This window comes from Solanum dulcamara, chromosome 7 (assembly GCF_947179165.1).
Source record: "Solanum dulcamara chromosome 7, daSolDulc1.2, whole genome shotgun sequence".
NCBI lineage: Eukaryota > Viridiplantae > Streptophyta > Magnoliopsida > Solanales > Solanaceae > Solanum > Solanum dulcamara.
The window spans coordinates 16,847,433-16,862,232 of record NC_077243.1 but is presented as its reverse complement, the minus strand read 5'-3'; the positions used below and the strand labels follow the sequence as shown (position 1 = coordinate 16,862,232).

General features: G+C 31.3%; 1 protein-coding gene across 1 annotated transcript; it reads left to right on the top strand.

Moving 5' to 3' along the window:
• The first annotated feature begins 1,122 nt into the window (after positions 1–1,122).
• On the top strand, positions 1,123–3,155 carry LOC129896924 (ethylene-responsive transcription factor CRF4). The gene has a single exon (XM_055972915.1). The coding sequence runs from the start codon at positions 1,650–1,652 to the stop codon at positions 2,826–2,828; it is 1,179 nt and encodes a 392-aa protein (XP_055828890.1). The 5' UTR covers positions 1,123–1,649; the 3' UTR covers positions 2,829–3,155.
• Positions 3,156–14,800: the final 11,645 nt, after the last annotated feature.

The following is a 14,800-nucleotide window of genomic DNA, read 5'->3' as shown; positions in this document are numbered from 1 at the left end:
TATTCAAATTACTTATGATATCATATTAAGTTTTGGCTTTGGACTGATTGTATTGAAACGCCCCTTATTTCTATAGTTACACATAGGACACCATGTAAGATGTGACTTGTCATGTAGGACCCCACGTAGCCCGTAGGACACATGTGTCTATTTGCTCTACTTTATATAAATTTAAGTGTCGATTTGTGCACATCCGGAGTTGGAGGACATAGATGTTAGCCGATGCCAAGTTAAAGGGTGAGTTTATGTATTATGCCTAAGAAAATACATTAAATTCAAAATTCAATTACTAACACGCATGTCATTTTTTTAAGAATCTATAATTAATAAAGTTCAAACTTGCTCCGCCTCTAGTCACAATATTTTTGTAACATGTCAATTCAAATTATTGTCTCACAAAATTGGAACGAAGGAATATTTTTGCTTATCATTTTCGTTTCAATTTGTTTGTCTTATTTTAATTTGATACGAATTTTTTAAAAAAAAAAAAAAAAAAATTTTGTATCTTATTCAGATATTATATTAAATATTATTTTAACTTAAAAACACTTGAAATTTAAATAAATCAATCCAAGAATAATTAATAGAATATCAAGGACCCAAATCAAACAACCAGTAAGTAATTAGTAATAATCTGTTACTTAATTGGTCAAAGAGCTAAGTTGTTGGCAATAGCTTTTGAATTTGACCGACATATTTTAACGGGGCCGGGTATCCTGGGCCTCACGTGACCGGCCACACGTACTTCGAGAAATACAATTAGGTGCTGATTCAGCAGCGTTAGAAGTTCACTGATTGGACCAACGCCGTTAAAGGGGCCCACATACCCCACGTGTCATAATCACTAACGGTGTTACAGATGTGGCGAATCGTGATTTATTTACCGTCGAAGTCACCGGAATCTTTAGTTAACAGCCGGTGACAGAGATATTTTTATAGAATCTGATGGTATGAATGTAATTATAATGTATTTTCCTTTTTAAAAAAAGTTAATTATGGAATAAATAAAAATGAGAAAATATAATAAAATAGGTGGGCTTGTTATGGATTTTCTAATTTCGGCTGGTTGGGATCCTATAAAACAGCTAATTGATCGTTCGTGACTCAAGCCAGTTTCAAACATAAACAAACTCTGTCTCTCTAAAATCTCACTCCCTCATTTCTCTCTCTTAATCAGCATCTTACTGTTTTCTTACCATTCAAAAGGACCAAAAACATCATCACCATTGAACAATCTGGATTCATTAGTATTTTTTTAAAAAAAAAACTCTTTTACTTCCTTTACTGTTAATCATCGATTTGTTTTTTTAATCTCAGGCTTTGTTTCTTTGTTCTCCGTGTGGGACTGATTGTGGATGTGTTTCTCCTTTTACAATCTCATCTTTTGATGTTTTTTTTGTCAGATTTTGTTCTGAATCATCGTGTTTTTGGCTTCTCTTTGACGATTCTATTGTTGTTCTCATCTTTTAAGAGTTTTACTTTTGGTGGTGTCACTCTCAAAGCAATACTCCTTTACCTTCATTGGACCTTTCACTCTTTTTTTCCTTCCTTTTGGATTGGTTTTGCCTCTTTTTTGAGTGGTAGAAGAAGCAGAGGAGAACATTTTAACACTGAAAAATAGCGATTCCAAATAAACAGAGGTTTCTTCTATGGATCATCATATGTTGTGTCCGATCAAATACACAGAGCACCGAAATGTTATCAGAAAAGTCACTAAACCCTCTTCGATAAAATCGAAAAAATTCTCAGAAGCTTCAAAATCCTCCCAATACAATCCCTCTGTTCCGAGGACTGTTCGGATTTCTGTTACGGACCCAGACGCAACGGACTCTTCCAGTGATGAAGAAGAAGAGCAGCTTTTCGGACGTCGACGGGTGAAAAAGTACATCAACGAAATCAGTATTGAAACGGCTGTCAAGTCTGAAGTTAGCATTCCTAACTTTGTCAAAACGGTGAATAAAAGAGCACCGGAAGCTCTTCAGACCAAGCAGAAGCCGATGAAAGTCCAGCCCCAACAATCGGCTGGAACAGTTAAGAAGTTCCGTGGGGTGCGTCAACGGCCGTGGGGCAAATGGGCGGCTGAGATCAGAGACCCGGCTCGCCGTGTCAGGCTTTGGTTAGGAACTTATGATACCGCTGAAGAAGCTGCTATGGTTTATGACAACGCTGCTATTAAGCTTCGTGGGCCCGATGCTTTAACAAACTTCATCACTCCTCCCAAGCCAGAGCCGGAAATCAGTGTTCCTTCTCACTCCGGCTATGAATCTGGCAACGAGTCCCGTAACATTCCTTCTCCAACTTCTGTTTTGCGGTTTAGAATGAGCCAGTCAAGTGAAGAAACAGAACAGCTAAGCCTGTCCGACCCGGTTCAGGTTTCGGAAGAGTGTCCTTCGGTTCAAGGATCGATGGAATGCGAGCAAACGGTTCAAGAACCGTTTGTTCAATGTGGTGCTGAACCGTTAACGGCTCAGCAGGAAGTGGAAGAGTGCCAAGGCGAGACCAGCATGATTCCTGATTACTCAAACGATTACTTGCCAACAGATATTCCCTTCTTAAACGATTTTTTCAATTTCGATGGTTCAGCAGCTGAACAGACATTATTTGAGGAAACAATAGTAACACCACCAACAACAACAAGTTGTCCCAATGATTTTGGCTTGTCGTACAATGACGCATCTTCATTGGATTTCACGAACGATTTCCTGTTTAACGATGCTGATTTCGCTGAATTCGCTAATTTTGATGATTTGGGTTCTTTAGGAATGGATGATTTTTTCCAAGACAAGGTTGTTGATTATTCCAGTGTTGATTCTCTGTTGGAGATTTGAGTTTCATTTCTATGAAAGACCAATTTTGCAACATGTCACTGTCCCGGCTTGCTACTCTTTAGTGGCAAATTTTGTCTACCGGCGACAGCACGAAATCGGCTTGAGTTTTATTTATTTTTATTATTTAGTAGATTTGTGTTAGTATTTATTATTTAGAATAATTTATTTGTTTTAGGATCTCCGTGAAAGTGAATGGAGTGAAGCGTGGAGTTTTAGTTTATAATTTATTTTATTTTTAGAATAAGTAGAGATGGCCTTGAAAAAGAGTTGTATCATAAAAACACTCTACGGAGATTTTAAATGAGAATCTTATAATTTTTAGTGAAATTTCAGTTTTTCCGATATCCATATTTTGTTTTTATTTTCTCTGATTTTTTTATCTTTCACTTAGTTTTTTAAAATATAGGTCCATATTGATTTATTTAAATTGCAATCATCAATAATACTTATAATTTATTCTAATAAGGAATAGTTCTAATGAGTATATGATACTAAATTGATTTTAATTTAATAAGTGAATGGTGTATTAGATTTTGAATAGGAATCCATATGAATATACTAATGACATTGCCAAAGTGGCATTCGCGTTGCCACATACCATTAGGCGTGATTTACGGGTTTTTCAATTGACCGGGTCAAGTTTTATGTGCTTTAGCTTAGCCGGTGTGAAGCTAAAAACGTCTATTGTTTGTGATAAGCACCATATAGAAAAAAAAAATTGTTATCTTTTGTGGAATTTGAATATCCAAATGAGTATATAATGCTCCACTTATAACGTGTTGTTTTTCCACAATTGCACCAAAAAAGTAGTGGCCGGAGTTTATGAGAACAATTATCTAAACTATGAAAATAAAGAAACAACGACGATGATAATAATAATAAATGGAGAAAGGCTTGGAGGATATTTGAATTGATTATTTTAAGTAGTTTTTGGTTTTAAAATTTTTTTTATTCATAAATAGAAGAAATAAGAATCCTTGCCCACTTACAAAATAAATAAATGAAAGTGATATTTTCAAACTTTTTAGGTATAAAGTTCTCTTACTTGTAAAAAAATGAAAATCTCTTATAAATTTCAACATCTTTCTTGAACTTTAAACAATTCAATTATTTTGAATAATAAAAAAATTCCAAAAATTCAATTAATATAAAAATAGATGGATTACTATCAATATGGAATAGAGGGAATAGTATATATATTTTACTTTATTAACTCACTTAATTATAATAAAGCATTGATTTAATATAAATAAGTATTTACCATTCAAATATACATAGCACAAAAATTAAAAAGCAGTAAATGATATAAGATAATTTTATCAAATCACTCTTATTAAATCTAAATATTAAAAAATAAATAATATTAAATAGCAAAGATAATTTTTATGCTGTTAATTAATTGATTAAAGAATTTGTGTTGTAGACAAAAGCCTTGATCTTCTTAAATTAATTGATTAAATACTTTCAAGCTAAAATTGCTTTAAAACACTGTCCTTCATAAAAAGTCGGCACAGTAATCTGTTGTCAGCTAATTTATGCTTAGTGGTGGCCTTATTAACTTCCAACAAATATTTATGATCTTCAATAACAACGCTAAGTGACACCATATGGGTTCGTTAGATCTCCTTTCACAAAAAGTTTGCCGTATGTATAATAAAATATTATTGAATCCCTTTAATTAACTTATTTGTACGTTTTAATTTTTAAAACTTTAAATTCTCCTGACAGAAATTACGACTTCACCATTGAATTACAATATATATTGTCTTTCTTGATAAGTTTAACAATCTGTATACAATCTCTTCCGCTCCTAAAAAAGAAACTTATTGTAGGAAAATTCCTTTTCATACCTTAACTTAATGTGGAAACACAAGTTTATTCAAGAATTTACACGAAGCTGGCGCAGAAAAGATCCATTTGCATTTGATGGACAAGTCAATTCTTATATATATATATATATATATATATATATATATATATATATATATATATGGATACCTCATAGAGCTCCATAAATTATTAATTTTAAAATTGCACTGTCTATTCTCCTTTCTTTTTCATAAAAAAAACGACAGATTTAGCAGAAATTAAGAGAAAGTGACGATAAAAAAGTGAGACATTAAAATAAAATTTAAAATAAGATAGTAGTAATAATTAATTGTGTCATGGTGCCTTATGTTCTCACAAACGCAAAAATCGACAAAACAAAAACACAACAAAATTAGCAACAGTTCCCAGAATACCTGGAAAATAAAAGCAACAGTCCCAAAGTTTATAATCAGCCAATTAAACAGTTCATAATTCCAATATACATGCAACTTTGACCATAACCAACAAAAGTCAACCATGTCTTCCCTTTTTTCTTGGTCAATGAGAAAAAAAGAATGTTGCTTTCTTTGTTTCTTCTTTATTTATTTTTTGTAAAATTTTGTGTGTGAAAGGGAATAAATTAGAGTATCATTAACATATTTCCCACAAGCTAAAAGGCTAATCTAAAAGTTGAGACAAAAGAAATTTACGTGTGAGCCACGAGTCATAAGCCACCAGACAAATACAAATAAAAAGGAGCCAATTTTGCAAATAAGCCACCATATTAGGACCCTCACACATTTTATGTCTATATTTGCAGACAATTTCGAGGAAAAGATATCTATGAAGTGAACTTTATAATATTCAATTATCAGTAAATTAATTAACATATGTTATTTTCTTCAAATTCAGAATTATAAATACGCCTTTTAGGAGGGTGGACACGCATTTCTTAATGAAGATATAAAAAGAAAATAGTCTTTTAAATGATGTTTGATTCTTGTATTGAAGTTTTACTAAATTTAAATTTGTGTGGTGCATGTTTCATTGTTTGGGAAAGGGGAACGGAGGTGTTACCAATCTAATTTTTTCATTTTTAAAAATTAAAACTCCAAAATCTTTAATTAAGAATGAGAAAGTTCAGTTATCATCGCGCTACAATTCATATCAATATATCAAATAACTCGTATAATATTTCTTATTAGTGGAGTGATTGGTATCAAACAAAAAGAGGGGGGAGGGGGGGCAATAAGAGGGGATCGTTAATCAAATAAATAATGCTACTTATCTTGACGTAATTTGGCTTGCCTTTCAATAAAATAATTTACACATTCTACTTGAGGATAAACAAAGTATTTTTGGCTATTGTTCATATTGAGGGAATTTTTTTTTTAAAAAAACATATCTAACGGTATTGGGTTCTTCTCACAACTTCTCCTGCCGTGTTTACTTCTCCTACCGTGTTTACATTAAATTAATTAATTAATTTGTGGTCTAAAATAAGTTATAGATATTTTTATGACTAAATATTATTTTATTATAAAATAGATATTTAAAAATTAAATTATTACTAAATATAAAAATGTATTATTCTTTTTGGACGGATTAAAAAAAATTCTCCCTCCGTTTAAAAAGAATGGCCTAGTTTGATTTGACACGAATATTAAGAAAATAAAAAAATATTTCAATATTGTGGTCCTAAATTAAAGTTATATCAAAGGTACCAAAATATCCTTTAATCTTGTGGCCTTAAATATGTCACGTGGAAAGTTCAAATTATAGTGTTACCAAAAAAAAAAGAAGGGGTCATTCTTTTTGCAACACACTAAAAAAAAATAGGTCATTCTTTTTTAAACAGTGGGAATAAATCATATTTCATCCGTCTCATTTTAGTTATCATGATTTTTTTAGAGTCAAACTATATGAACTTTGATTTAAATTTTAAGATATATTTTTTTATCGTATTAATGAAAAAAATTGTAACTTATAGTATTTTTCGTATAGATTTTAAATATCTAATTTTTTCTTTATAATATTGAGTTAAAATAATATAATATAACTATTAAAATTAATTAAATTAATTTTTGAAAAACACAATATAACAACTAAAATAGGACTGTAGTATCATCAACTGATACAAAGGAAGTACTATTTAGTATAAATAAATAGTAGGACTAATTAATGATTGTTTTTTTTTTCGTTTTTAAAGTGATAAGATTGCCAATCCAACATAATGATTATCGATTAACCTGTGTTTCTCCCATGCATGTGTAGAATTTGCCTCCTCTTAGATTATAATCATTAGATCTCAATTTTTTTAATCTAACTTTACCTTTTCTTCTTTTTATTTGTTAAATTAAGTCATATGCATAATTAGCACCCTATAAGTTAGCTCAAAGAAAAAAGGGCTGTCTAAATCTTATAAAAAATTCATCCCATCTTAATAATCATCAACGTGGGACTTTATCATTCTTCAACATTATTTTTCTGTAAGGTAATAAGATTATAGACGATGATCAATAGCAAAATCAAAAATTTTGCTAATAAATGATTCATCATTTTTAAATTATATTTTAAGAAAATCAACATACTTTAAGAAAAAATAAATGTTTACTATTAAAAATTATCGAAAATTTTTATAGCAAATTACATATTTTTCTATAATTCTATAGTTGATAAAGAGGTCCAGTCTTGAAAAACGAAAGAGTTGCTAGTCACTAGTCAGTAGTAGTGTGTATATTGGTTCAGTCATGTTTAACACTTGTCAAATAAACAAGAAAAACAGTAACATGCGAAGCTACAAAAGAATGATAGTACTACGTACTGCTTCTTATTTATTGACACGACACATCTGCCTCACCTTCAACACATGGCTGGGTTACCTCTTTTTAATTTTTTGATGTTATGATATAAGTTGTCTCATATTTATATTTGAGATATTAATTAATTTTGATTTACATCACATAAAATTTATTTAAGATAAAAATATTTTCTAGCTGTGGAACTTTTTTTCTCATATTTGAGAATTAAATTCGAAATATCACCTAAAATATCTTATTCATCACATTGTAATCCTACTTGATCAAATCCCTTTTATCTATCTGATCTTCATTGATACTATATTTGCTCAGACAAATATTATTTTGTTTGTCTTATATTTTGATATGGTTGATTAAAAATAAATTTTAAAAAAATAATATTCTAATCCAAAAATAAATTAGATAAATTTATATAATTATAAATTATTTTATTAAGAATAAAATAAAAAATGCAAAAAAGAAAATATTTTTAAATATAAAAGTTAGATTTTTTAAAGAAAAACTAAAATGATAAGTATGACATATATATTTAATAACACGAGGAGTGCTTCTTTTCTCTTTCTTTTTTTCGTTTTCCACCTTCTCTTCTACGTTGATTCTGATTAATTGAAATTTACATCGTGTAAAATTATTAAAGCGTTTTCTACCATGATTAAATAGTTCACAATTCCAAAAGCTCGAAATTGAATTTTGAATCCTATTCGTTTCACCATAACCACTGGTGGTCCTATGCCAGATTCTCTAAAGTTGTATGCTTAAGATGCAAGTTTTAATCACTGTTAGCAAGACTTAAACTTCATTTTATTAGGCTTTCATTAGCCCCAGATAATTTATAAAATGATCATCACATGCGCGCATGCACACAACTGCTTATAAGGTAAAGGAGATACAATATTGTCACGAGTGTAATCTTTTTATTTAAAAAACAAAAATTATTACGTCTCTTGATATAATCTTCTAAAAATAGTAAAATTAAGTAGAAGTTGAAATAATTCAAACTATCTGTCAAGAAATTAAATACACTCGACAATAGATGGTATACTATCGATATATGTATGAATAGGTAGGGTTGGGCATTGTATGATATATATCGAATTATCATATTATTTAATATCGTGATTTTGGTATTATGACATTTGATATGGCATATGATAAATATTTTAATTTTATTTGATATTCGGTACAATATTTGATATTTAGAAATGTCATACCAAAGTTTATAATTACATAAATAACATATATGTATTATTGGAATACTAACAAATATACAATGTAGTATTAGTATAAACTAAATGTTTAGAAGTTGAAACTTTGACTACTCTTTATTTTGATTAAAGTATATTTTAAAATGTAATTGATTAACAAAATGAGTTGTTCGTACTTTCTTTAAAATATATATTTCTATATGTAATTTATAACAATTATTTGTTTTTTCTTAAAAAGTACAATGAATTTTATTTATGGGTTAGTGTATCTAATTAATCACCCACATCGATATCATTATGATATTTATCAAACTGTAAATATTTAAGGTTTCCACTTGCATCGTTTGATTGTAGTAACACATTATATGTTCAAATTAAAAGTCAACACACAAAATTTATGTTATTTCATTCCAAGATGACAAATCAAAACTATGAATTTTCACATTTAAAAAGTAAAAGAAATTACTTTGTCCATCCAATGCTACCGTAACTTTTTCTTTTCAGATTTATTAATTAAGTGAAAAGTTGTAACGAAAATCGAAAAATAAATAATTTGGACCACGGCCGCTTAAATATATGGATTTGGAATGAGCTATAGTTAAAAATTAATCATAAAAATCTACAGAAAATCTATAAACAGACAGATTTGTCCATGTTTTCTATATATGCAGAAGATTTAATACTACAAAAGACAAACCAATAACATCATGCTTTTTTTTCCTTCAAGAATTGCTGTATAATTTTGTCAATATTCTTCACAAGAAAAAAAAATGACTGCTTTGCTGCAGCTTTGCGGTTGGGATATTGGGAAAAGCGTATAACTTCTTATAGCGTTTGAAAAGATTTATATCAAGTCATTCAAAGAATAATAACAAATAATACCCTTTTTGTCCTAATCCATGTGATGTGATTTAACTTGATACGAAATTTAAAAAAGAACCAAAATCTAACTTCAGGCCTCAAATAAGTTATAAATATTTATGTGATTATAAATTATTTTATAAGATAAAATAAGTATTTTAAAATTAAATTATTATTAAATATAAAATGTGTTATTTTTTTTAAAACGACTGACCGAAAAGACAAGTAACTCATACAAATTGGTACAGAAAAAGTAATTAATAATCTTAAAAATCAAAACTATGGTAATGTAATAAAATATTTATAAACTAATGAGACTAGTTCTAATAATTGAGCAAATCCACCATCACTTGTTAGGTTGAAGATCCGAGTAAGAAACTTTTGAGAGTAATAAAAATCATATAAATTTTAAGATTGTAAAAAAATTTAAACTATTAGACTAATTTAAAGATGATTATAAATAACTTTATGTAAATAGTATTGATAATTTTAAAAAAGAAATAAAAAGCAATCTTTTAGATCAAAATTGATATTTTTTTTAAATTTAACCGGTCGATACTTTCTGAAAAGGGCAAGCCTCAAAATTCGCTCACTTCTCATCAACTTGAAAAACAAACAAGTGGAAGAAAAAACTTCTCTCTTAAAAAAGTGTAAAAGTAATTTTGCTGATTATATGAAATGTAAATGTGAACTTATTGATTGGCTGTAGCAGGCAGCTGATACCAACTCCTATGGAAGAAGCTATACCTTTTAAAATAGCAGTGGAGGCAGAATTAGAATATTTTACTAATTTATAAAAAATATATATAAATAAATACATAAAGAGATTTAAGAGGATTTACTATATATACATAAAATATAATATTTCGTTGAACGGAGTTTAGATGAACTATTAGACACTACATTGTTCCTCTTTTGCTTTAGATAAGCAATTGAAAACATCATTTATTTAGAAACAGAGAGACTGTATATTAATAAAGTGACAATAAATTATTTGTCTGATTTTAATTAGACACGAAATTTTAAAAAAAAAATTAAAAAAATAATTAATTTTATAATCTTAAATCAAAAATATATAAAATATACTAAAATATCCTATAATCTTATAGTTTTGAATATCCTGTTAGAATTTGAAATTAAAAGATTCTATTTTTATGGTTAGTCACTTGTAAAAAAGTTACACAATAAGTTTAGAACGTTTTATTTTTTTTAATAGACAACTGGAGGACATATAAAAAGTAACAAAAGGTGCTGTTGGCAGACTGTGGGGAGTTAGGCCAATTGCAATGCTGCGTATTTGACAAGACAAAAGAACTGTGATAAATCATAATGTAATGATTATTTGCAAATCTATGAAATATATAGAGTTCTAATTAATAAATTTATCTTAGGAATTCTGTAGTACTGGTAGATTTGTGTTAAATGCTTAATTAAGCAAATGCATGCCTGCATAATTAATTCCTCGGTCTTTTCACGTTCTACAAAAAAAATTTGTTCCTTGGTAATCATATATTTATATTTTTTGAATAAAAGTCTAAATAAATTATTAATTAAGTTAACGGGTTGGTGAAGGTTTAAAATGTCGTATATTATATAGTAGCAAGTTGGGAGTAATGATATAACCTGTGTTTGGACTGACTACTTTTAGTTAGGGACCGATAAATAAAGATAAAACATTAAAAGGCAAAGACAAATATTTTATTACAAAACACTTTGTTAGAGGTTAAGCAAGCTAGGGACTGTTTGGTCATTTGACCAAGGTTTGTTAAAATGCTAATTAGGCAGTTAGTTAGTTGAGTTGGTTATAACTAATTGGTGGATTGTTATTTTGAGTGTTGGTTAAGTGTATAAGTATATGGATATATACACTCATTAAAAGTGTGTGTGTAAAAAATACACAGATCAGAAAATGTAAGAAAGATTTTTCTTTCTCTCTCTTCTCTCTCTTCTCTCTTCTGCTTCTTCTTCTTCTTCAATCTTCTGTGAGTGACTTCATGGTTTCTCTGATTTGTACTTCCACAAGAAGGTTCTAAGCTCACTGAAGCTCAGAACCAATTTGTTCATGGTATCAGAGCAAGTATCACAGTTGTTCATTGTGGTAGGTGTTAAATTTTTCGGAGTCAAAAAATCAGTCAGATTCATAGATTCGTCAAAAATCTTTGGTCGATCTACAGATCGAAGTTAAGATCGGTCATACAACTACAACAAACAGGAAGAAAGGTGGAAAATGACGGGTGAAGAAAACCTAGGTCAACGAGTCCAGCTGAATCAGTCCATGTCTGGGCAAGGTGTCGATTACAACCATCCACTGTTCTTAAGCCCTACAGATGTAAGTGGAATTAGTGTTATTTCGTTTCAATTGATTGGTGTGGAGAACTACACTTTATGGAGTCGGTCGGTCAAACTAGCTCTAATAGGAAGGAACAAATTGGGGCTAGTTGATGGCACATGTAGAAAGGAGATGTATGGCGAGGAATTATGGAGTCAATGGGAGAGGGTAAATGCTATAGTTCTATCATGGCTGATGAACTCAGTGTCAAAAAGTCTACTGAGTGGAATTGCGTTTGCTTCAAGCGCAATGGATGTATGGAGTGACCTACAAGAGAGATTTGATAGAGTAGATGGTTCAAGGACTTACAGTCTACACAAAGAAATCACAACTCTGCAGCAGGGGACAACTTCAGTTTCTGCATATTATACAAAGCTAAAAGCTTTATGGGATGAATTTGAGGTGCTAGTACCTTCTCCTTGTTGTAACTGTGAAAAATCCAGAGGCTTTGTTGTTCACATGAACAGACAAAAGTTATATCAATTCTTAATGGGGCTAAATGATTCGTATCATCAGGCTAGGAGTCAGATACTCATGATAGATCCATTACCAACTGTTAATCAGGCCTATGCCATGGTAGTAGGAGATGAGAGTCAAAAGTCTGTTATTACAGGCATCAATACCTTGGGCCTAAATGCATCCACCTTAGAGTCAGCAGCAATGTATTCTAGAGGTGTGATTAGCTCAGGTGCAAATCACAAGTTCAAGAAAAATACACTGCTCGTATGTGATTTTTGCAAGTGTAGAGGTCACACTAAGGAATACTGTTACAGAGTTGTTGGCTATCCACCAGACTTTAAGTCAAAGAAGAAGATGCAAAGTGCCTCCAGTTTGAGTCATGCTAATTTCTCTTATGGTTTGAACACCAATGTGCATGAAAAATCAGTTGAGGGCAGCACATCTGCCATCACTACTAGTCAAGCTGAAAAGGATGTCAAACAATTACTTCAAGGCTGCACATTCACAAAAGAGCAGTATGATCAAATTTTAAAAATGCCGAGTCAACAGTCACAAGCAAGAGTTACTACATCTGATGACAATAAGGCAAATACTGCAGGTAAAGCTCTGTTTGTCACTGAAAATAGTGATGTCTGGATTATAGACACAGGTGCAACAAACCATATGGTATCAAATTTAAATATGCTGGAAAAGAAGTCTCTGCTAAAGCTAGATATTCCTAAGGAAGTGTCCTTACCAAATGGTAGCACTACACAAGTAACACACATTGGTTCATGTAGTCTATCAACTAGAAGTCTTATCACTAATGTGTTTCACATTCCAGAGTTCAAATATAATCTGATGTCAGTCAGCAAACTAACAAAGGAATTAGGATGCTCAGTGTCCTTCTTCCCTGACTTTTGTGTTTTCCAGGAGCTTTACACTGGGAAGGTGAAGGAGGTTGGTAGAGAAGAAGGAGGCTTATATCTGTTGTGGAGACAATTATCTCAAAGCACTAGTAGAGAGTCTGCTCTTGTTGTTGATTCAAATCATCTCACAGACAAGGATTCAACTGCAGAAGTGGAGTTATGGCATCAAAGGCTTGGACATGTCTCTTCAACATTACTTGCTAAAATGTTTACTATGACTAAACACACTATGTGTCAAATTTCTCAATGTCTTGTTTGTCCAATGGCTAAGCAAACCAGGTCTATATTTCCTTCTAGCAGTATCAAAAGTAGTGACTGTTTTGCCTTGTTACATATTGACCTTTGGGGTCCTTACAAAACAGCTACCTTTGATGGCAACAAATATTTTCTTACAATAGTTGATGATTTCTCAAGGATGACTTGGTTATTCTTGCTTAAACAGAAATCAGATGTTTGTGTGTCTCTTCCATTGTTTCTGAAGTTTGTTAAGAATCAGTTTGGGAAAACTGTCAAAGCTATAAGGACTGATAATGGTACAGAGTTTGTTAACTCAGTTTGTGTTGATCTGTTTAAAGAATTAGGTATCATACACCAGAAATCCTGTCCTTACACCCCTCAACAAAATGGTGTTGCTGAAAGGAAACATAGACATTTACTTGAAGTAACAAGAGCACTAAGATTTCAAGGTAAAATTCCCATTAAGTTCTGGGGTCACTGTGTACTGGCTGCCACTTATCTTATTAACAGGCTTCCTAGCAGTGTTCTTGGTTTCAAATCCCCTTATGAAAGACTCTATGGTGCCAAACCAGGATTGTCTCACTTGAGGACAATTGGCTGCTTGGTTTTTGCAAAAAATCTTACTGAACATGACAAACTTATGTCTAGATCAAGGTCTGCTGTCCACATGGGATACTCTGAAGTGCATAAAGGATACATCTTATTTGATTTGTCTAACAGATCATTCTTTGTGAGTAGGGATGTTCTCTTTAGAGAAGATATTTTTCCATTTGCCACAGATAACAGGTCATCTTATCAGCAGCTGTTTCTGGACACCCTGCAAGGATCAGTGCTCTCTACACTTGATCATGTGATCTCACCAGGTTCTGACCAGGCTGCACTATCACCTGATGATGACCAGCCTTCTATATCTGCAGATGTTGAGCATATTGAGGCCACTCAGCCCTTCCCTGAAGATGTTGAGCAGCTACAGGATGATCTGATTATTCCTGAGGGGCCTCCTGTTGCAGTGATTCCTAGACAGTCCACAAGACCTAAACATCCTCCTGCTTGGCTGAAGGATTTTGTCTCCTTCAATACACTTAAAGATGTTCCTTATCCTATCTCTAATTATGTCACCTATTCTCATCTGTCCCCCTCTTATCAGTGCTACATTGCAGCTACATCCACTGTGTCTGAACCTTCCACCTATGCTGAAGCCATAAAAGATTTAAGATGGATTGAGGCCATGCAAGCAGAGATTCAGGCTCTGGAGAGTAATCATACCTGGGAGGTTACACCTTTACCTGCTGGCAAAAAAGCTATTGGCTGCAGATGGGTATATAAAGTCAAGTATAAATCTACA